Raw genomic sequence first — 23,550 nt, forward strand, 5'->3', positions numbered from 1 at the left:
TCAAACGTCTTCTGAATCCGACTTCTGCCTTTTTTCGAATTTATCATTACCCGCCTCTAACTCAGCCCACAAACTTTCTCAAAATATTTTATCCATGGCTTCTGAATGTGGAACGTCATTTTACGAGATTTTGCCTTCTATGATGTCGACGTCAGGAATTTTGACGCCGTCAATCTCGATACCTATTTCTTTGTGATGTGGATATGGACGGAATTTGATTGGAGATTTCTGGAAAAAGAAAAATGTAGACGTCTTATTTTTTCATAAACTTTCGACTAATTTTAACAAAAGTGTTATTCTAACAAGGTACAGAAGTCCTAATAATTGATTTTTCTGAATTTTGACGCTCAAAACGGAAATGTGACAAAAACTTAGACTTGAAGGTTAAAAATTGTCAAAAATCATTTTTAATCGTTTTTCATTTTTATTGCAATTTTTTCTATGTATCCAACGCATTCGCTCTTTTTGGTCGCCCTACGCATTTCAAAACAGTAATCTAGATCAATCTAGACAGGGACTGAGAGAACAAATTTTGCTATGTAATAAATTCTTTGCGTCATCATCACTTACTTATGACGGAAGGAAGATTTATAACGTATTGGTTTTCCTGGTTCACCATTTATTTTGTTGTCATTTTGAGATAAAATGGGTATATTACGGAGACTATGACGGAATCAGAATGTGAAATCTACTCAAATACCTTATTTGCGTTATTTTTCACTAGAGGAATACGCTTTGCTATTATTATGGGGCAAAACGGAGAAGAAAAATTTTTAATTTTAAATTGTACAGTGATATGATTCTTCAAATTAGGTTTGTCTTGACATCGTCTTTTTCAAGTTTAGAATTTTTTTTTGAAAAAATTTTCTGGCTATTACAATATTTGTTATTTTTTCACTCCCAGAAATGCTGGATCTATACTAATGAATATTTGTTGAATTTTCGAATTTGTCAGGAACAGTTGAATCACATTAAAGTCTTCGTTCCCTATTTTCCTTACTGTTTTTGATAATGTACTAAACCGCAGGAATGTTATTATGTATCTGTTGATACTTCTTCACTAACCTTGAACGCGAATCGATAAAATAGAATAGATAGTAAGAAATACCAGAAAAATCAAAACAAATAAATTAGACGTCCATTCAGTCAGGTCGTCATAGAGAAAGACTGAAGAAAACGAAGTCTGATGGCCGACGGTCACATCATTCTCCGCCCACTTTTAAATGATCATCTAGTTGAAAAGGGTAAAGAAACCCTACATGATAGATTAATAGAAATTGCAAAAGATAGATCAACGGAAATTAAAAGAGAGATTAACGGGAAAGAGAGATTAACCGTGAACGAAAGAGAGATAAACGAAAATCCCACAATTTTAAAGAATTGCGAACGAGGAAACACTACATGTTTAATGAAAGATTAACGGTTACAATAGATTACAAAAGAAACATTAAAGGAAATTAAAATAGAGATTAACGGGAATTAAAAAATATTAACGAAATTTGCGAGATTTAAAAACGTGTTGGGGAGGAAACAATATTCTTCGTTAGGAGGTGAACCAAGAAGATGAAGCAACAAAATTTCCGGGAAAATCGAAGAATTAGAAATGCAGCAATCCCATAAAATAAGAAAAATTTTTCAAGGCATTTCAAAATTACAGGAAAATTTCAACATTTCAAGAAAGTTTTGAATTTTAAACGCGTTTAGAAATTGCAGAAAATTTTTAAAATTTAGAAAATTAGAAAGAATTCAAACCTGAAAGATAATTTAGAACAAAAAATATTTTGTAGTGATCGCTTTCATCATTTATTTAAACTCGAGAACATTCTGGTAATTTCAAACATTGCATGAATTCCAACAATTTCGAAAAATTGTTACGTTTTAAGTATTTAAAAAAAATGAAGAAGTTCCGCATAGAGCAAAAGACTCGATCCGTTCTGAATTCCGAAAATTCCGAAAATTCCGAAAATTTCTGAAATTTACAGAAAGTTTTTTTAGAAAGTTTCATAATTGGAATATTCGGAAATTTCTTTAGTTTTTTGATTTTTCGGAATTTTCCAACATTTTTTCGAGTTTTCGTAACTTTCGTTTTTTTCAGAATATCAGACTTTTCGAAATTTCAGAAAATTACGGCTATCGCTTTACATTTCAAGATATTAGGTTGGCGGGAAAGTCTTTGTCACTCTGTTTGTTTAATCACTGTTCTCGTATATGGAGGCTGTGTATGATATCGACTTTAGTGAATAACAAGGTGATAAGAACCTTCCATATAAACAAGTCCCCATCTCCTTCCCTGCTCCTCATCTGTAATTGAAACGATATGTTTGTTCCCACTGCTATTCACATCAGACATGTTTTGATTTACCTCTTCCTATCTCACACCACGATGAAGGATTCGGAAACTTTCTTGAAGAATGTGTACAACACACATGCCCCTCACTACAATACTATTCGCAATTGGTTCCATCGTTTCGAAAAAGATGACTTCTCGCTCGATGAAAAGGATCGCTCTGGGAGACCCCGTGAGTTGGATTTGGACAAGCGAAGCACGCATTGCAATCGGATCCATTTCAATCTAGCCGTGAACTAGCTGTCACATTCGGAGTTCACCATAGCACAGTCCTTGAAGGTTTGAAGTCTCTTGGAATGAGAAAACTTTTTGGTCGATTCATACCTCATCACCTGACTCAAGCCAACCTTGACCGCCGAGTCGACGATTCGATTACTCTTCTCACTCTCCACGCGGGCGATCGATGGCTGGACCGGCTAATAACCGGAGATGAGAAGTGGGTCTTCTACGATAATCACCACAGGAAATCCCAGTGGGTTGGAGAAGGAGAGAGCCCACAGGATGTCCCCAAACCCGACCTTCATCCGAAAAAAGTTATGCTCTCTGTGTGGTGGGGAGTGGACGGCCCCATCTACTGGGAACTTCTGCCCGAGGGCAAAACAATAACTGGAGACCTCTACACTACTCAACTACGAAACCTCAAGAAAGCAGTCGACCGTTCGGCCCTGAAAGACAAGAAAGTGTACTATCAACATGATAACGCTCGCCCACATGTTTCGAAACAAGTGAAGCAGGAGCTGATGGGATATGGATGGAATGTTCTCCCTCACCCCCCGTATTCTCCTGATCTTGCTCCTTCCGACTATTGGTTATTTGGCGATATGACACGTGCCTTCGAAGGAAGAAGCTTCAATTCCCGTGGAGCGGTCGAAGCGGCACTCAAACAATACTTTGCCTCACGCCCGGCTGGATTCTACCGCAATGGAATCCATAAATTGAGGGAACGTTGGAGACATGTTGTTGATAATGATGGACAATATAATTAATTATTCGGTTATTTTTTCTTTTAGAAATAAACTATTGAAAAAGTGACAAAGACTTTCCCGCCAACCTAATATTCTTGTGAAAGTATAGAGGCGTCATTTTATGAATAAATGAGAGTACGAAACTCTGCAAAACATCCAAATACAGTACGAGTCAATGAGATTACAAATACGCTTTTTCATGTCAGTTGGTTTTGACAATTTTCAAGAATCTGGAGCTCGGCTTTCAAATGTCCGAAAGCTTTGAAAATTGTGAAGGGTAGACTTTGATTCGATTAGTACAAAAACTGGCCAGGAATGGTTGTCTTTCAGAAATGGGCGAATAGCTGAAAAATTAGGAATTTTCAGAAATTCTGTGAATTCAAAGGTTAAAATGAGAATGTTAGATTAGATATGAACTTTTCGATTTAAATGAAAAAGAAATCGTAGTTTTTATCTAAAATTATTTTTCTAAAACCTTTGAATTCTAAAACGTGAGGTTCTCGTTTCACCGGAACAACTATGGCCCTTCTCTTTTTCCCAACTTCCTGTAGCAAAAAAAGATACGAGAAAAATTTATTAGATGAGTAATAACAAAGTAGAAATAAAAATTAATACAAAACAGGTGAATCATCAGCATTAAAATAAGGATTTTTACAGTATGGGCACAAAGCTTCACTCTCAACAAAATTTAAGATACATTTCGCGTGATAGCTTAGGCACATATCTCATTTGGATAGGTCCTTTTAAAAAAATTAAAAATTTTTGCATAACAAACTGCACATTCTCCTTCTTCAAATGTCGCCTTCTTCTTTTCATTCCTCTCAGCATCTATGAACCTCTGCAAAAGATCTCGATCGGCTGACACTCTTCAGTGCTTTGGTTTTGCTGGAAATAAGAAGGATTACAGAATAAGAAGCTTGAAACGGTACTGTACCTGGACTTTGTATGTATTATATCGGTACATTGTCACCGAAGCATCGTAGAGATCTTCCTCCTGAACGACGCTTCGGAATATGTGATCCCTTCAAAAAGAAGAATTGGTACGGTTGCAGGAATACTCATCAGTATTGTTGCTGTTTCTGTGGTAAATCTTGAAGAAGCGTAGCAATTTTTGATCTAACCACTCGATTCCAGACCTGTGAAGTCTTCTTAATTTTCATGCAATCATGGCCTGCAGATATCCGAGAACATTACTACATTCTCAACCAAAATCTCACCGATTATGCAAATGTAGGATTTGTGGATCTATCCGTTTTGCCGAGCGCTATCAATTATGTTATCATTAACACTTTAGTGTTAGGCATCCCAATTACGGCAGAATTTCTCAGAAGGTAAGATTTGATAAACGGCTATTCACATTCATGAACGTTTTTTTTTTTGAAGAAAAGTGTCTTCGAAAATCACGTCAACAATTGACACTATTTCGGAGTCTAAACGATCTCAAACTCGTACATTTTTGAAAGTAAGAATTCACAAATCTCACTGAATTGTCATTTCTGAAATTTTAGGGTCTCACCATCCAAGTAGTCCTACCCTTGTTTCTGTATGTTCCGGTGTTCTTGTGCCAACTCTACACAACCATTGCAAGTGAGTTCTAAAAGATCCAACAAAACTATGCGACTATGGAAACTGACCATTTTTGCTAATTTTTCGTATAACGAACCTTCATAAATTGAAGAACTTTTTCTTTTTCACTTTTTCATTTCGCACTCACTATAAAATAGAGTCGTTGATAGGGGCCAGATAGGAAAACGTTTGGGGGACAGTTTGGGGGACAAAATCGCGCCACGCTTATGTAGACCATCGGTCGGAAGTCGCCTTTGCGCCTCAGTAGCTCACCCGGTAGCGGCGCTGTACCCCTGAGCTTTTCTTTTATGTCTGACCTCCTTTAAGTGTATTTTTGTAGGAAAATTCTGTATTTCATAGTTTTTATCAAGCATAAAATATTCGTTTTCATTGTTATTTTCTTCAGTTCCGTTAGTTGTCAGTATCAATTCTTGAATCTAAGTTTTGACTGTGTGTACCCATACTTTTGGAAAAGATGGCCGGCCTGCGGGCCGGGTCGGGCCGGGACGGAAAAAAATTACACCTGGCCGGCCCGCTTTTTGAAAATTTTGAAATTTTAGAGCGAATCGTCATTTTTCAAGATGGGTTTTCTTCTTAGTGAAAGAAAATCCACACTAGAAGCCGATACTGTCGACAAAAACTGTTTTGAAGTCGTAATTAGAAAAAAAGTTTCGTAATTAGAAAAAAAGGCTTAATGAAGTTTGATTTTTTGCTGAAAATTCAATTAAATTGGCCTTTTTCGGATGGTTGTATGCATTTGGATTAATATTTGTGCCATTATAAATGTTTTGGCACATTCGAAAAGTAAAATTTTCGAAAAGTTGTCCTAGGCGGGCCAAAGGTTTTGAGGCAAGCGGGCCGGCCCGGCCCGGCCATCCACATGTATGGTGTGTACCGGTCAATAAGATGGGCCAAAACGTATTTTTCAGTTGATTTTTGGCCATTTTTAGGTTTTGACCACAAAAACGGGACAAGACGAGATGTCTTCCAGAAATCGTCAAATAGCTCCAAAAAATTTTCAGAACATTCTGTGAGAGGAATATTTTTATCTAGACCTGTTTTACGCTTTTCAAAACTTTCAAACAGAACAGAAACTTGACAGCCGACACACGAAAAAAGTCAAACTGGTTGCAAATCAACTGATGAACATGTTTTTGTACATTTAATCACCAGTTATGTAAACCCCTAACTGTGTTTCAATAAGATCTTTTCAGAACAAGAGGTCTTGTTTCAACAATACTTGATTTTCGAACTCCCTGTGATTTCGACTGTTCTCGACCCACTGATTTCTATGTATTTCATCACTCCATATCGTAGGACTATAAAAAAGAGGTTTCAACGGGAAAAACAAGCAACCACCGACGCACATATCCCTTCAGTTTTTGTGGTCATGTGAACCTTTTTTATAACTAATTCTCTTTTTTTTTAATAAATATATTTTTTGATAGTGACTTGTTCTGATCCATTCTGTCTTTGTGGCTTCTACCCGACACCTGTCTACTCAAGTTGGAAGAATCACACACCAACTTTATGAAAATTATGAGCTACTTTAAAAATCAAAATCACATCTTGCTGACGTCTAGGGATTTTGAATGTTCAGACGTCAATGACGGTAGGCAATAATTATGTGTCATTTATAAAAACGGATGCTACAAACCACGAAAAATCTGTTATTCAAAAAGAAGAATATAAATCACGACTAAACTTTTACAAAGAAAAGAAACGTCAAAGAAAGGTTTTACATCTGAGAAGCAATAGCAGCCACTTGAATTGTTTGCTCAGCCTTCTCCAATTTGAATATGCTTTTAATCTGCTTCCGATATGACTTGACCGAGTATAAAGTTATATAGGAATCCAATAAAGACGGAAAAATCGTAAAAATTACAATGAAGTACTGCTCGAAGAGGGATTCGGTTTCTGGAATTTTTTTGTTCAATGACTACAAAAAGGAAAAGAAATATTGGAAGGTAGCAAGTGATTGGAAGAAATACCTGAATAGTGAGTCCCTAAAAAAACAATACTTGAAATCATTATTTTTCAATTGTCTACATTCATAAAACTTTGATTTTGTTGTTTCCGATAAGTAGAAGTTGTCCTTTCTAGAGTTGCACTTACAATATTGATAAATTTTCTGAAACTTTTCTCAACAACAACTTGAGAAATACTGAAAAACAAACCTTCTGATCAGCAAGCCGATGGGTGGAAGAAAAAAAACAGATACTGTTATACAAAAAAATATTGCTTGACTCGGAATAGTTTTCAAAGTGATGTAGCCAATGACAGAATGATCGGTGACATTTGAGTTGATCTTCCGTAATTTGTCCATATCTTCAGTTGAGAATGTTTCGGTTATTATAAGAAAAAATTCAGCACACTAAGCATTATAAAAACTTTATGCAGACCTTTTGATTAAGTTCTTACTGTCACAATTACAATTGGAATGAGAAGAATAAACATTACAATGCATACTTGTAATCCGGGCCTTTGCCTATATTTTCGAACCAACTAAATCAGGTACGATAGAGCTCCACGAGTACTACAAAACAGTATTATTTGGAATAATGTATCTTATCTATGATCAAAGTTACAGAGTGGCTTTTCTCGCAGGGCCCGGCAGACCCGGGGCGGGCCTGCTTTATTTTTGCTCCTTTTGCTCTGTAACTCTGTTCACAACAAGATACAGTATTCCAAATAATACCGTTTTGTAGTACTCGTGGAGCTCTATCATACCTGATTGAGTTGGTTCAAAAACATTGATTCTGAAAAAAGTTATGGCAGGGCCCGCGAAGGCCCGGCAAAGGCCCGGATTACAAGTATGTTACAATGTATTTTTGGTTGCTTTTTTTGTTAAAACTTTGAACGGTGTCATACTTTAAATAGATAGTGAGAAATGTAAGAATCATACTGGTTAAAGTAGTACTTTGAGCAAGAAAATACAGAGAATAGAGAATTGCGGCATTAAAGTGTCTTATATAACCATAAGACCATACTTCAATTGGAGTCACGCTCGATAATTGTCTCGTTTGAAGCGAGCAAGCTATTAAAAGAGTTATAAACTGCAAAAGGCAGTTACATCGTAAAATTGACTTCAAATTATTAAGAAACTTGGGAGAATAATATTGGATCACGTACATAAGCAATACTTGACTTGGAAGAACAATACAGAAAAGAGTTGGAAACAGTATAGACAGAATCTCTCGATGCATGATCGTCGTTGGCAGAAGTAGTGAGAGAGTGATAAACAAGGAGGTGTTTTGAGCTCCGAAATGTTAGGTTAAAATATGGTATCTATATAATTAAGTGTGGTTTGATTTCTTGGCGCCTCGTCTAAACGAGTACGGAAAATAAAGTTTGAAAAATCATAGTCCTCTAGAGAGTTGTCAGAAATGGACAAATAGGTGACAATCAGGTTCATAATCTTACGAAAAAAAGAAGTAGAAAGCGACTTTTTGAACTACGACTTCGAAAACAAGATAATGTAGCTATGGGAATTCTGGCTAATCAAACTAAACTCTTTTTGAAAAAAAAAATTTATTGAGATCGTGAAAAAATTTTTATGATGTTTGGAAATTTTGTGGTTAACAGACCTAGATTGAAAACCTTGATTCACATTGTTTTTCGCAAATTTCTAGTTTCTCAGCTATTTACAAATTTCTGAAAGACCCCCTGTTTGGCTCGTTTTTGTACAGAAAATGTTGAAAACAGACGTCTTTCAAATATTGAAAAAGAGCTGAAAAGCTAGGAATTTTCAAAAAGTTTTGTGCATGCAAAGGTTTCAACCCAGGTCTGTTTTACACCAAAAAAAAAGAAATTTTCATAGAAATGTTTTACATCTGAGAAACAATGGCAGCTACCACAATCGGTTGCTCAGCCTTTTCCAGTTTGAATAAGATTTTAATCTGCTTCCGATATGTCTTGACCGAGTATGAAGTTATATAGGAATCCAATAAAGATGGAAATGTACTGAAAATTCCAATAAAGTACTGCTCGAAAAGGGATTCGGTTTCTGAAAAAGTAACTTTTGAAATAATCATTCTATCAAGTAACACTTACTTGTTTCAATGACTATGAACAAATAAATGAACATTGGGAGGTAACAAACGATTGGTAGGAACACTTGAATAGTGAGTCCCTAAAAAAACAATACTTGAAATCATTATTTTTCATTTGCCTACATTTATAAAACTTTGATTTTGTTGTTTTCGATTAGTGGACGTTGTCCTTTCTAGAGTTGCACTTACAATATTGACAAATTTTCTGAAAAAAAATTTTCTCTATAACAATTCGCCAAGCCCAGGAAACAAACCTTCTGATCAGAAAACCGATGGGTGGAAGAATAAAAACTGGTCCGATTATACAAAGGAATATCGCTTGACTCGGAATAGTTTGTAAAGTGATGAAGCCAATGACAGAATGATCAGTGACCTTTAAGTTGATCTTCAATAATTTTTCCTGATATTCGGATGCTAATGATTTGGTAATTATTAGGAAAATTTCTGCACCCTAAACATTAGAAAACATTTATGGGTACCCTTCGATCAAATTCTTACTGTCACAACTACAACTGGAATGAGAAGAATAAACGTCACAATGTATTTTTGGTTACTTGATTTATTCATGTTTCGAACGACGTCAAATTTTAAATAGATAGTGAGGAATGTAAGAAGCACACTAGCTAAAGTAGTACTCTGGGAGAGGAAATACAACGAATACAGAATCGTGGGGTCGAAGTCTTTCACATAACCATAACACCATATTTCGATTGGAGTCAAGTTGGAAACTTGTCTCGTTTGAAGTGAGCAAGCTATTAAAAGAGTTATAAACTGCAAAAGACAGTTACATCGTAAAATTGACTTCAAATTATTAAGGAACTTGGGAGAATAATATTGGATCATGTACATAAGCAATACTTGACTTGGAAGAACGATACAGAAAAGAGTTGGAAACAGTATAGACAGAATCTCTCGATGCATGATCGTCGTTGGCAGAAGTAGTGAGAGAGTGATAAACAAGGAGGTGTTTTGAGCTCAAAAATTTTAGGTTAAAATATGGTATCTATATAATTAAGTGTGGTTTGATTTCTTGGCGCCTCGTCTAAACGAATATGAAAAACAAAAGTTTAAGAAGTCATTATCCTCTTGAGAGTTGTCAGAAATGGACAAATAGGTGACAATCAGGTTCATAATCTTACGAAAAAAAAAAGCAAAAACCGACTTTTTGAACTAGGACTTGGAAAACAAGATGATGTAGCTATGGGAATTTTGGCTAATTTAACAAAGATCTTTCAAAAAAAATTTTATTGAGATTGTAAAAAGAGATTAGCGGTTAACTTGATGTTTGTAAACAGACCGCAATTTCATGACTTTTTGTTACAAAATTTGATATACAGTACCGGTCAATTAGATAGATAACAACCTGTTTTTCTGTTGATTTCCGGTTATTTTGACCATTTTCAGCATACTTGTCACGGGCCGGGCCGGGCCGGGTCAAAATGAAAAATTCTCCGGGCCGGCCTGGCCATGACCCGGCCCGGATCTGTCGGCCCGGGTCAGATTCCAAAATTTCAAAATTTCGAAGTATTTTGAAAATTTGTGAAGTTTTAATCAAAATTGCTATGAATTTTGAAGTTTCGATACTTTTATAAGGGCGCATTTTACCAGGAAGTTGTTTTTAAGGTGGAATTCAAAATTTTTCGAAAAATCAGCTACCCGGGCGGACCGGGCCGGAACAATGTTTTCTAACCCGGCCTGGCCCGACCCGCCGGGCCGGGTCACCGGGTCGGCCCGGAATTCGACAAGTATGATTTTCAGGTATAGAAATCAGCTGTCAAGTTTCCGATCACTTTAAAAATGTTGAAGGGTGTAAAATAGACCTAGAATCAAAAATTTTCATTTCCAGAAACTTTCGAAAATTCCTAGTTTTTCAGTTATATGTCGATTTCTGAAAAACACCTTCTAGTCTGTTTTTGTACTGAAAACATTAAAAAACAATGTCTTCTAAAAATGGGCAAGTAGCTGGAACACTAACAAGGGAAGTGTTTTCGGAGGGGCGTTGAGAATTTTCTGAAAGTTTCAGTACTGATAGTTTGAGATATCCGCAACACGATGACGAAAAAATCTATGTCATAGTATCATCAACAAGCTGAAAATCTTCGTCTGAAAATTTATTGTATACGCACTCCGCGCCAGAGGATAATATCGGCTGCGTGGTGTTGCGGTAAGAGGGAGACTCATTAAGAGTGACTATGGTGGTTCGAACCCCACTGTGGTAAATCTTTTTTTTGTTTTTTTCGAGACTAATTTTCGATATCCATTTTGGTCCCCTGAATAACAAATTATACTTATTTCATGAATTCCCGACGTTTTCAAAGTGAAAAAGAAGGTGTTTGAAATTTTAATGAAATTTTGAAATATTGTTTTTTTCGACTTGTCCTGTCGCCCAAAAGCAAAACTTTCGACTCTCGGAATTGCTCCGTCTTGCTTTTTTTTGAGTGGAACACCACCAAATCTATCATCCAAATGATCTTTACATATTTCTGTGTATTCCGTGCGATTTTGAGCAATATTTGAGAAGTTACAGTTTCTCAAACTTCTTGCAATTATCAGATTTTGGGAATTATCAGGGCTCACAGACGAAATCGAGCTGCCAAATTCTGTGAAAATGATGTTTCTATCACTTCTGAATGTTTGAAAAACTTTTTGCACTTTCAAAAAAATTTCTCAAAAAATCACTTTTAAAGTGTGGGGTACCCCATGATGATTTTTTTTTCAAAAATCGAAAAAAAATTTTTTTTGAAATTGTACAAAAAATGTTTTAGATGATAGAGAAATGATCCAAAAAAAGTTTCCCGCTTGAAAAAATCCTGGAAAAAGAGTTTTAAAGCTCGAAAAATGCACGTTCTTGGTCAAAATTTAGTACCGAAAACACTTTGAGAGCCCATATTTTTGTTCCTATTAGGGTTATGACCGAGATATTGTTGAAATCGTATTCAACATGTTCGAAAGTACCTTTGTACAAATTTTGAGCTAATTCTCAACACCCCTCTGAAAACACTTCCCTTGTAAGAAATTTTTTAAAAAATCGGTGAATTCAAAGTTTCCAATTCAGATCTGTTTCACACATTTGAAAGTTTCCAGCTTTTTTATTTTGTTTGAAATAATTGTTTGACTCTAAATTTTTTTCAGATTTTCCAAAACATGTGTCAATGAGTTCAATTTAGTAGAAAAACGTCAAATCAAAATATCAGTAATTTATTCCACAATCATCAAAGTACTATTCTTTGTTGCCGGAGATACTATAACCGCTTTTTCCGTTCCCAATCTTATGGTAAACCAATTTTTAATAGTATCCCGATATGGTTTCACAAAATATAATGTAATGTATGGATCTATAAGAGCCGGACATGCAGGAAGCGTGAACATAAAATATTGTTGAAGTAGGATTTCTTCTTCTGAAAAAAAAGGTTTATTGCGAATCTTAAATTTCAGGTGGTTATTGTTCTTACTTGTTCTGATGCAATAAAAATACACTAGCGAAATAGGACAATAGAAAATGAGAGGAAGAAATGTTTGGATGACAAGACCCTGGAAATGAAAAATGATAAAGAGAAATAAACATATTTGTACTTACAATAAGAAAAAGTCTTCTCTGTGTATTCTTGATTGCTGACACTCTGTCTGATGTTCTTTTGAATAGCTTTCTCATTTTCCTGTAAAACACAATTTTTTAAAAATTCATCTTTTTAGAAAAATTATTATTTTTCAAAAAAACTCACCATAAGGAAAGTAACCCAACAACTGGAAACATGAATACTGATAATACCATAACAGAGGTGTTGACTGTAGATGGCCAGATCAAAAAATCTATGACACCCACAATTGTGTACTGTTCATTGCTCAGATTCAATTGTTCATAATGTTCCCGTATCTCCAGAGGTAGAGAGTGGTCAACGATAAGGACTACTTCCATGGTCTGAACTTAGATCATTTTCAGTCCTTTTTCAGAATGACTCACCACAGAAATAATTAAGGGTAGGATAATAAGAAACAATACAAATTTTCTCCATTTTGGATCAAATGGTGTTAATCGAACAGCTTGATACTTGAGAAACAAACTTATTACCACAGAAATTCCACTAGCAAATGTGCATGTCTGCAATTAATTTTTTTTCCAGACTCCAAATCAAACATACCTGCATAATATGATAGAACATATAACCAATATGTGCTGGAAAATATTTCCCCAGACCGTAGCTCCAAATTTGAATAGGATCCGCGTTGGAAACTTGACGGAACTGCATAAGCCAGCATACAGAAACGTGAGCAGTTTGAAACACACTCGTATTGATCATCACATATTTTAATTTTTCCATAAATTTTGGGGTATGACGTAAGATGAAAAAATTGGTCAGACATTGACTGGCCCACGATGCCAGTGCTAGAATAGGATAAAAGAAAAATAAGAAGGTTAGATATGTTTCGCTAGATGGCATCTTCTAATGCGGAAACTAGTCCGAGACAGAGGAAAAGTGTAGAAATGAGATTGGGAAAAATGACTGGTTGTTCAATATTTCCTTCTTTAATAATTGCATGGTTTGAAGGTCCACCGGCTCGCGGTGCTGACGTTCAGCAGAAGTTGTAGAAGAGAAAAAGACATTTAGAGTATAGCAAATAACGGATAATAGAAAAACTGAAATCAAACTTCATACAGATCTGAAAAAAAAACACTTGGCGGGATAATAATAATTAGTGGAGATGAAGAAAAAACAAGAGAAAAGGTGTGTTCAATGGTTTTGAAGTGGCTCATATATGAAAAGGTGATGCGGATATTCAAGTGAGTCATAATAGAAATTTTGAAATATAACATTTCTAAATTGACAGGTTTGGTTTTGAGTAAGTTGGAATTTTTAATAAGAAGAATCAGAAGATTATAATACTGGCAAACAATCGGAAGAAGAAAACCGCCAGTAGCCGTGGCCAAAGGTCCTTTAACGAAAATAAACCAGAAATAATTGCATTTCAGAACTTATTTCCTCGTGTTTTATTTTTTTTTTGTCTACTTTGGTTATTATCATATTGAGTGATCAAGGAGGATTTTCAGTAGCGCAAAAAGTGACTGAAAAGGTACGGAAATCGAGAAAATGAAAGTATTTTTTGAATACGGTAGTTGTGGGACTTCTGACTATGACTTTTTTGTACCAGTATAATAAGTCGTTGAAAAATAAATTTTTTGCAGTTCTTTTAGCCTGCCAGTTTTCAAATATAAAAGCTGATAACAGCAAAATTATTAATCAGAATTTTTTGTAAATTCGGATTAAATTTTTTGAACATTTTTCTTGTGTTTTCCTGATAAGTTCTTGCTTGCCGGGTGGTTTGAATGTCTGGAAAATAGAACAAGGTCAAAATCAGAAATCTTGTTTTTCAATCTCCGTGAAGATATTTGCATTATACATTCCACATTTCTAAGAACTAATTGTTCATTTTTTTCACCGTTTCTCCCACTACCAAGAATCAAACCAACTCATCCTGAATGAAAAAAAAAACCGTTTCCTCTCATAATTAAAGAATTTTTTCTGATACCAATGGATCAGAAGCAAAAGCGAAACTGATTATATACCCACATCACTTTCTTACTAACTATATGTCAAATTCGAAAAGTTGTATTTGAAATAGCATGTACATGTTAATATCAAAGTGTCATGAAAATTACAGAGTCTGGAAGCATTTATCCATTTCATTGATATTTGCACAAAATCGAGAAACGATTAGTTGATTTGTGATGTTATGACAGGCATAACTTTTGATTCCTTCTCAATTCGCATCCAAATTTTCAATCGTCGTCTGTATGGCGTCACAAAGTACAAAGTTATTAATGGATCGAAAAGGGCAGGTAGCGAAGGGACGACCGTCATGAAGTATTGCTGGAAGAGAACTTCGAAGTCTGAAATTATGAGCAATTTTGCAAAAAAGGAGTCTAGGGAGATTACGGGTTAGAATGCAATAGATGTAAAGCCCAAAAATTGGGACGTAGAATATAAGCGGTAGAAAGGCTTGAATAGTGAGACCCTGAAAAATGTATTTTGCAAAAAAACCGGATAACTGTCTGAAAAAGTATTCATTACTTGACCGTTTGGCCCGTAAAATTTGAAAACTATCAAACAACTATAGAAATTTGATTTTGTCTTATATTTTAAAAAAAAAATATATATACCTAAAATTTCAAATTTACCTAAAAATGCACTTAAAAATTTGGAATTAATTACTAAGATTGATGAAAAAAGGACTAAATTTTTTCACGCAAAAGTCAGCAACAAACATAGAGCTTTTTTTGCAACAAACATTAAAAATCTCTACAATTTTCAAATCAAACATACAAGTAATAAATACTTTTTCAGACACCCAAGTTAAACAATATTCAACTTAAACTGTCGTTTTATGATAGCATTTTAACCGCAAGTTCTAATTTCAAAATATAAAAGACCCACTTTTACAAACACCCGTATCAAAGTTTTCCGCTGTTGGGAATGATGATTCAGCTTGGAGTTGATTCGAGTTAAGATTTTGCTGTAATCAAAACGATAATATTTGCGAATATCAAAAATTCTTACTTCCTGAAAAAAAACGATATGAAAGGTGCAAATGCAACAGCTCCAGAAATAAGGGCAAAATTGATTATGCTCGGTAGAGTTTTCAAGCTCAGTGATCCGATTACCGAGTATTCTTGTACGTTACTATTGATGAGTCTATATTTTTCTCGGACATCATCTGGTAAGGCTTGTGTAACAACCATGATTATCTCCATCAACTGTAACGTTAATTGTCAATAATTACTTTTTGTGTGGGTCTTACTAATGAGACAAATATGGGGATGTGGAACCCGATAACAATAATGATTATCCGACAACGCGGAAGTTTGATACATCGAACGACTTCATATTTGAAAAAGAAGGTGACCAGAATAGACATGCCACTCATAAATGCGGAAGTCTGAAAAGATTAATTTTGGAGAACATTAAAAATGTTGGGATTGCTTTGAACGTTTGTTTACAGAATGGTAACATAAACTGGCTCAAAAATATGTTGAACATGTTGAAACTAACGTAACCTCTTTTATGAATAAAATTCCCTAACTTTAAACTTTGCACCTCATGGAACATTTTGTCTGTTTACCACTTTTTGATATATTTCCCAGGAAGCAAGATAAATCGGCTTGAAGTAAAGAATCAAGGGGCCTTTTATTCAATGCTTCACGGTATCTTTTAGATTCTAAAATTGGAATTCTGACGTTATTTGGGTGGTATTCTATTAGAGTGTCAAAGTTATTTGAAGGTGGGGGGACATGAAAAAAATAATTTTCACGAAATTCCGTTCAAAGATGCCCCTCGAGGAGTTGAACTTGTGAGGGCGATGATTGAGGGTGCGGCGCCGCTACCGACTGAGCCACGCGGGCAAAGAGAAAGCGCACGCCCGATAGCATACATAAAGGCGAAGACGACAGCTGTACGCAGAGTGACATTAAGCGTTGTACACCGTGACGGTAGAATGCATACTATAGCTACAAAAAAACTACGAAAAATCTCCTGTCCCCCCACCTTTAATGCCGCTTAAACTCGCATTTTTGAAAATCTCAAAAAATTGAGCTGTAGTACTTACCTGCAACATCTGGTACAGCGAATAGCCCATCCAAGCCTCGAAATATTTACAAGGTCCATAACTTCGTAACTCAATGGGCACTGATGTGGATATCATTCTAAACTGTGAAGCACAGCTTACAAAAATAAGAATAACATGGAAGACACTAGTGTTCACTAGGAACACTTTCATTGTTTCTAAACTTTTCGGAGAGTGGAAAATAATAAAATAAACTAGGATTGCTTGAATGAGTAAAGATGATACAAAGAATGCCGGATAAAAAATAGCAAGAACCTCTCTATAAACGTCAGTCGTCATTCTGGAAATAGCCAGTAATGATAATCGAGTAGCCAGAGACGTTGCCTTGATTCAATCAAGGGAAATAACTCTGGCTTCTTGGTTACCTGGCTCTTTCATTCCATTAAAAATTCAACTTTTACGGAAATTCGCGGAGAGCAGATGTTTTTGAATACTGCGTTTTTTATTCAGTCGTTTGTGAGAACAGGTGCCTCAAAAAAAAACTGAGCAAACAAAGCTATCCTTCAAAGGTTCGAAGAGCAAACTTTGAGATATAATTGTTGTCTAATGTCAGTAATCATTTATGATGAGTTTCGATTCTAAGAAAAGAAAAATTCAAATTCAAGGTTTTTATCTCAGCAAGAAAGTAAAAATCTGATTATTATAGCGAAAATACAACAAAAAATTTGACAAGGAAAAAAGAAAAGACCAGAAGAACAAGGAGAGAGTTTTAATAAAAACAATTTGAACGATAGATATGAAAAACAAAGGGAGAGAAGAAAACGTTGGTACAATATCACATTTGAGATTAGATGAATCGAATAAAAATGGAATTTGCTGCCTGATGATTGAGAAGATATTACAATTCAAAAAAAGAGGCGTTCAAGCTGTGAAATCTTATTAGTTATCTGGATCCAAAACTCGCGATCTTTTTGTTATATTTCTCTACAACATATTCCTCATGAATCGAAAGCCGTTTATCATTGACGTCATCGAGAAGGTCAAATAGGGCACAGCAGAGAGTGTCCATCTCTTTATTAACTCCTTCACTGCATTTTTTGTAGATTTTCATCATTCGAATAACACGTTCATCCTTCTCGCACTGCGGGATCTTTTGCAAAATCTCAAAACGTAGTTTTGACACGGTGACTGCACATGAACGAAGCGCTGGAATGATCATGATTAAATTTAAAAAATCGCTCTACACTTAACTCTCTACACCTCAACATATAACTTTGATTTCTATCCCACTTTGATTTGTATTGCGAATTTTCAATTTAGCAGCTCAATTTTCAGGAAACATGTCAATTCTTTGTATAAGTAATGATCCGCCATAAATTTGTCAAATTATTACTTGAAATCGTTATACCGTAAAACCTATATTAGAAGAGCCGCGCCCCTTCTATTGTTCCGGTGTAGCTTTAGTGGATCCTACTAATATAAGTACTCTTTAATTAGAAGAGGCCTTTTTTTGGTTTTTCTTTTTTGAAATTTTTCATTAACTCATTGATGAATCTTTGTTAAAAATGTATAAAATATATAGTTTTAGCAAAACTTAATTTTTGCGCTAAAAAGAAAATGGAACAATCGTTTTGTGAGTTGGAAAAATGATATTTCGATTTCTAACTTTATGATGACATTGAAAACGGGGAATTATTTCTTTTTTGATAAAACACACTTTTTTTCGAAAAATGACGCAGATCTGAATTCAGTCGAAAACTCGTGTATGACGAAAAAAACTCACTCTCAGAGTCCCATTTGAAATACATTTCGAATTTGTGGTGAACTTGGGCTCTAGCGAACTTGGAGAAGTAGAAGCGATTTGCCGTGTTAAAGCTATCGGAGGCTGTTTCAGTGTTCACATCGTTTCTGAAAACAAAGGACTCGCATGCAGTCAGTTTTCTTTGTAACCACGACCATACCTGTTATCATTAGAATCGGAAGACGACGCTTCTGAGGATCCTGATGAAGAACCAGTAGACTTTGATGTCTGTCTTGATCCATACTGCTCCAGTAGTTCTGTGGATTTCTCCAAGTTGCTCCTTGATAGCTTGTATCGTGTCTCGATGTAGCTGGCTCCAGAGAATTGGCGATTGAGCGTGCGCAAAATTGGCGTTTCCACAAGCACTGGACTCTCTTTTTCCTGCTTGGTGACCAAAGTATGGTCTTCAACTTCCGTTGACTTTGTTTTCTGTCTAGATTCATACGGTTCTTGACGTTTTGCGCTTCCCTCCAGGTTGATTCTTGATAGCTTGAACGGTGTTTCGATGAAGCTGACTCCAGAGAACTGGCGGTTGATTGTACGCAAAATTGGTGTTTCCACGATCACGGGACACTCCTTCTTCTTCTCGGTGACTAACTTATCGTCATGATATTCCGTTGCCTCTTTTGGCCTCAATCCTCTTCGAATCGTTCTTGGTTTTGGAGTTGGTGTGAATAAAATCGGATAAACTGGTCCATCGAGAATGTCGTCTTCGTGATGTTTCACATCTTTAATTTCCTCGGTATCAATTGACAAATCAAGCTTGCCGCTTTCAAACTTTTGCAATAGCGTTGTTACTCGTTTGGCACTGGACAACGTCTCGTCGTGGAACTGCTTCTTCTCGACTTTTCTAATTGGAGTGTACATGATTTCTTCCAGTGACTGGCGATAGATTCCTGGATTGGCATATGATGATTCATCTTGGAACAACATTGAAGAGCTGTAATATGAGATTTTGTCTTGGTTAAAAGGTTTCATGCGTAAAGTTGGAGACGAATAATTTGGAGGAGGCGATAGGTAGGTACGTAGACAACAATGCGAAAACGATACGGATTAGCGTTTGGGGGAAGAAAGGAGTCAAGGTGCTAGTCTCACCCACCACCTCTCTTCTTTGGGAAGGATTAACTGACAGACTGTTTTTTAGGCTGTGTTTGATTATAGAGGGACCATACCTTTGTTGCGAAATTTGGAGTTTTCATGAGCTAGAAGCTTACAAAATTAAAACCAGCTAATGAGAATATGCATTGCCTATTTTCTAAATTGCAATAAAAATTTGCTTATTTTTCCGAAAAAAAACCATTGATTGATTCATAATGAAACCAAGAGCCCTGAGGGAAGTTTCTAAAATAAAACTATGCAAAAAATTTTAAATGGTAAAATCATTTTCTACAATTTGTAGGGAGTAGGCGAAATGGGGCAATTAAAACTAGAAATTAGTATGAAAAACTAGAATATAAGTAAGGGTGTTCTCAAAAAATATATAGTCCTATGACTCTAATTCTATTTCCCTCATAACGTGGGTCCTACTCAGAAAACTGATAAGCTCTTGGGTATGATTTTTGAACCAAACTTTAATACAATTTATTTTCCATTTTTCGACATTTCTGGGTTTTTTCATTAACGACATATCAGATGCAGTATTGGCATGCATTATTCGAGAATTCATTATTTTTAGCAAGAGCGATTTGTCACAAGAAGTCTTGCTCTTTCTCATTTTTTGAAAATTGGTGAATTCTAAAAATATTCGTTGGTTATTTTGTTTTGAACTAACACAAAAGATCTATATGTTATCAAACAAATCATGCCAGTAGTTGATGTTAGTAACAGTTTTATGAAAAAATTTTAGTTGAGAAAATGTATTGTTAGTTTACAGATAGACTATTCATTTTACAACTTTCCCATGTATTAATTATGGGCGGTAAAAACAAAAAAACAATAAACTAGGTGAAGAGAAGTAGATGATGTACAGACGAAAACGCAGGTATAATAAGAAGACGTAGGTATTTTCTGCACATTGATCGGTTGACCTCTGCATAATACATAGCGGGTTACGTCATTGCGCGCACACTGACCGCATATTGCGGACCACTGTCTCTCTTCACCCCCCGATCACCAATACGCCCTATCGAACGACACACTTGATCCGCCCAACTCCCTCCTATACTCACGTACCCATCTTGTCATCATAATTTGTCCTATTTCTTGTCAAGTGTCACTTTCTCTTCATTTTTCCTCTTTCGTTGTGTCCGTTCAAGTTGCTCTTCTATTATCACTTGTCAGCATCCATCAACAATAAATCATTTTCAGGAGCGATGGGAGGACCGACTAATCTTGCCGAACTACTTGCAGAAGTCACAAAAATTACCGATATGACGCTTGATGAGAATGCCATGAATTCATTGTGAGTTTTGGATATTCATTCAAATTATTTTGTAGGACACTGTGTGGGAGAATTACATTGATTTCGGGGTTATTTTGGAATCCGTGGAAATCTTTCATTATAACCCCCAGGCAAACCAATATGCACCCCCAAACGCAACTCACAGAATACCACTACGCGGGGGGGGGGGGGTCAGATTGGAACGGATTGCGGGAGAGGGGGACTTATTGAAATGATGGTGGCATAGACTCCTTCTGGAATCTTCAAAACTTCCAGGTTTGGGGAGATAAGCTTATGTTTTTTGGAATCATCGATATTTCCTCCCGCTTTGGCCTATGCCTATTATTGTCAGGGGGCGTTTAATTAGAATATTTCGGGGCCTATAATGGAAATAAATACCCAACTGTGTTTTTATGGAAACTGCCTAAAATTCGATACTGACACATAAATTTTTTCAAATCATAGTGACTAAACTTCAGTCTAAATATCCTTTCTCAATTTTATTTGCGATTTCATAGTAGCATATTCGGGCTGACCTAGAAATTAGAAACGTTAACGAAGGAAATTCAACACCTTTTAAACTCAGATTTTGATAAAACAATTTTCAAGTTGCGAATAGCCTCTCCGATCGCCAGTTTCAGCTGGGTTATCGCTTTCAGTAACACAAATCTCCTTTTCAATGCAAAAAAACGATTTTCAAAGACGATTTTCTAAACTTCTGGGACTTTTCAACACAAAAAGTTGGTTGCGTTATACTCAGAATTTAATGAAATTTCATTATTAACAATTTTTCTCATAAAAACGTTTTTTTTAATTTTTGAGTTCCCTTGTTTCGCCCTGAAAACGTGATTTTTGGAACTGCAACTAATATAAATTGGCTGAATATGGCGAACGGAGTCTAAAATCTTCAACGATGTTTAGATAGTTGTTGAGGTTCTCTTGTTATACTGACTAGACATGAGTAATACCGCTTCTTTATTCTAATTTTGCTTGTGTAGTGGGGAGTTCTGACTACTTTAGAAATCAGAAACTTTAAATTTATCTGATCAAACGATTAGGTTTTTCATGTTGAAATACATGCTATCGTATTGATAATTACATGTACTCATCTATCTTACTTTCAGAAAATGCCAAATCAGAGTCAATCCACTTCATCGTGCAATGCAGTCTGTATTGATTGATAACAAAGAGAAAGTGTCAATTTCTCCACGCCCGGCTCTTTGTCCAGTGAACAATCAAAACGAAAAAATGCTTGACAACATGCTCACAGCCGAGGGGATTGTGGTTCCAGGATGTGATCCATCTCATGTGGCAGATATTAAGCGTGAGCCGGACTTCAACAGAGAGCTAAACAGTGTGCAAAATGATCTCAACCAAGAGATCGGTGCGTGTCACAAAAGGCGGGCAGAATTCAGTGAGACTGTGTCAAATGTTATAAGATCTCAAGGGGAATTCCGCCCGATCACTCACAAGGTATAGCTAAAAATGAGAGTAAGTTCATAAAATCTTTTGTTTCAGGATATCGAATGCATGTCGAATATGGTATCCCACAAGTTTCAAAAAGTCATCGAATGTGCAAAACAGCGTTCATGCGAAAACGTCACTCACTTGAAGAGAGTCTACATGGATGCTCGGCGAACCAGAAAGAACTTCTCACGACAGTCAACGGAGATTCTCAACAACTACTTCCAAGCCCACATCACTCATCCATACCCAACGGAGCAAGAAAAAGAAGAGCTGGCTCGCCAGTGTAATATTAGTGTAGGACAGGTTAGTAATGCGTATTCCTAGGAAACAGAGTGGAAGATTATCCGGAGGAGGGTTGTAATGTTTTCGCAATACTTTGTATGTTTCAGGTCAGCAATTGGTTCGGAAATAAGAGAATCCGCTACAAGAAGATGTTGTCGAAAGAAAAATCAGAAAATGAGAGAAACGCCCAAAGATGTGCTCCACAACCAATGCCATGTATTCCGAATCCATACATGATGCAAGGATATTCAATGGCACCACCATTCATGCTTGTTCCACCGAATGTAAGTTTTTGAAAATTGAAACATAAATTTCCCCATACTTCCCGGATCGGCCTGTTTCGGCAAGGAGTTCGATAATTGTTTGCTTCCTTTGTTCCATAAAATAATGGTTATCATGAAACATTTTTAAAAGCCGTGCTCTGATTTTCCCTGTACGAATTTGACCTTGTTTTCAATTATGTTGTTTCAGATGCCAGATTACCAGCAATTCGTCCCAAAATTCGAGCCTCCAACGACTGCCGGTTCTTCAGTCTCTCATTAAATAACTAATCTCTCTCATTAAATTATCGATATGTTTTACTAAATACCTAATCACTCTTATTGAATAGCTAATCACTCCTATTAAATAACTAATCGCACTAATTGATCTCTCTAACGCTGTTAAAGCCATTTTCTTGAGCTTTTCTACTACATTCCTGTGTCATGTTTGTCAAACTAATCTAATATCAAATATGCTTTAATTTTTAATGTTTTTTCTTAACAAACTCTTGTCGATTAATGAATACTTTGAGTAACACAATTCTTCATTAAAATGATGGTGCTTTTCTTGGAAATACAAGAGCATATCAATAGTATTTCAGTGAAAGCAGGATTTTTTCAATTTGGAAGTCGCCGGGATAGCGAGTTGGGTAGAAGTTAAATTGCCGCGTTCAAACATGAAAAATCGATTCTCGTTTGAGAGGAAATCTTCAAGACATTAGTTTCCCTTTCATATAGATTCCCCTTTTTTGTGTGTGTAGTTTTGGGACTCTTTCGCATTTCGTTTAATTTTCTGAATATTGATTAACTCAATTTCAGAAAGCAGATACTTGGGACTTAAAAAAATCATACTTGTGGATAAGATGGGCGGCC

At 35.9% G+C, this 23,550-nt stretch overlaps 6 protein-coding genes across 6 annotated transcripts; 2 read left to right on the plus strand and 4 right to left on the minus strand.

Moving 5' to 3' along the window:
- Positions 1–4,470: 4,470 nt before the first annotated feature.
- CBG05287 lies at positions 4,471–6,274 on the plus strand (the record flags this gene model as incomplete). Its single annotated transcript, XM_002645539.2, has 4 exons — positions 4,471–4,643; positions 4,696–4,774; positions 4,821–4,899; positions 6,093–6,274. 4 exons carry the CDS (start codon positions 4,471–4,473, stop codon positions 6,272–6,274), a joined length of 513 nt encoding a protein of 170 aa, XP_002645585.2.
- A 2,431-nt stretch (positions 6,275–8,705) lies between these two features.
- Positions 8,706–9,851, minus strand: Cbr-srd-47 (the record flags this gene model as incomplete). The annotated part of the gene is made up of 5 exons (XM_045240401.1): positions 8,706–8,884; positions 8,932–9,010; positions 9,054–9,135; positions 9,185–9,381; positions 9,429–9,851. 5 exons carry the CDS (start codon positions 9,849–9,851, stop codon positions 8,706–8,708), a joined length of 960 nt encoding a protein of 319 aa, XP_045092897.1.
- Positions 9,852–12,128: 2,277 nt separating this feature from the next.
- Positions 12,129–13,369, minus strand: Cbr-srd-41 (the record flags this gene model as incomplete). The annotated part of the gene is made up of 6 exons (XM_002645541.2): positions 12,129–12,328; positions 12,383–12,461; positions 12,508–12,586; positions 12,653–12,849; positions 12,892–13,029; positions 13,070–13,369. 6 exons carry the CDS (start codon positions 13,367–13,369, stop codon positions 12,129–12,131), a joined length of 993 nt encoding a protein of 330 aa, XP_002645587.2.
- Positions 13,370–14,641: 1,272 nt separating this feature from the next.
- Positions 14,642–16,826, minus strand: Cbr-srd-40 (the record flags this gene model as incomplete). Its single annotated transcript, XM_002645542.1, has 6 exons — positions 14,642–14,817; positions 14,864–14,942; positions 15,362–15,440; positions 15,485–15,681; positions 15,726–15,863; positions 16,530–16,826. 6 exons carry the CDS (start codon positions 16,824–16,826, stop codon positions 14,642–14,644), a joined length of 966 nt encoding a protein of 321 aa, XP_002645588.1.
- Positions 16,827–17,430: 604 nt separating this feature from the next.
- Positions 17,431–19,221, minus strand: CBG05291 (the record flags this gene model as incomplete). Its single annotated transcript, XM_045240402.1, has 3 exons — positions 17,431–17,693; positions 18,271–18,395; positions 18,449–19,221. The coding sequence occupies 3 exons, from the start codon at positions 19,219–19,221 to the stop codon at positions 17,431–17,433; spliced, it is 1,161 nt and encodes a 386-aa protein (XP_045092898.1).
- A 1,379-nt stretch (positions 19,222–20,600) lies between these two features.
- Positions 20,601–22,960, plus strand: CBG05292 (the record flags this gene model as incomplete). Its single annotated transcript, XM_002645544.1, has 5 exons — positions 20,601–20,689; positions 21,793–22,141; positions 22,187–22,438; positions 22,525–22,701; positions 22,889–22,960. The coding sequence occupies 5 exons, from the start codon at positions 20,601–20,603 to the stop codon at positions 22,958–22,960; spliced, it is 939 nt and encodes a 312-aa protein (XP_002645590.1).
- Positions 22,961–23,550: the final 590 nt, after the last annotated feature.

The sequence above is a fragment of the Caenorhabditis briggsae genome (genome assembly GCF_000004555.2).
Source record: "Caenorhabditis briggsae complete genome, chrX, whole genome shotgun sequence".
Taxonomy (NCBI): Eukaryota; Metazoa; Nematoda; class Chromadorea; order Rhabditida; family Rhabditidae; genus Caenorhabditis; species Caenorhabditis briggsae.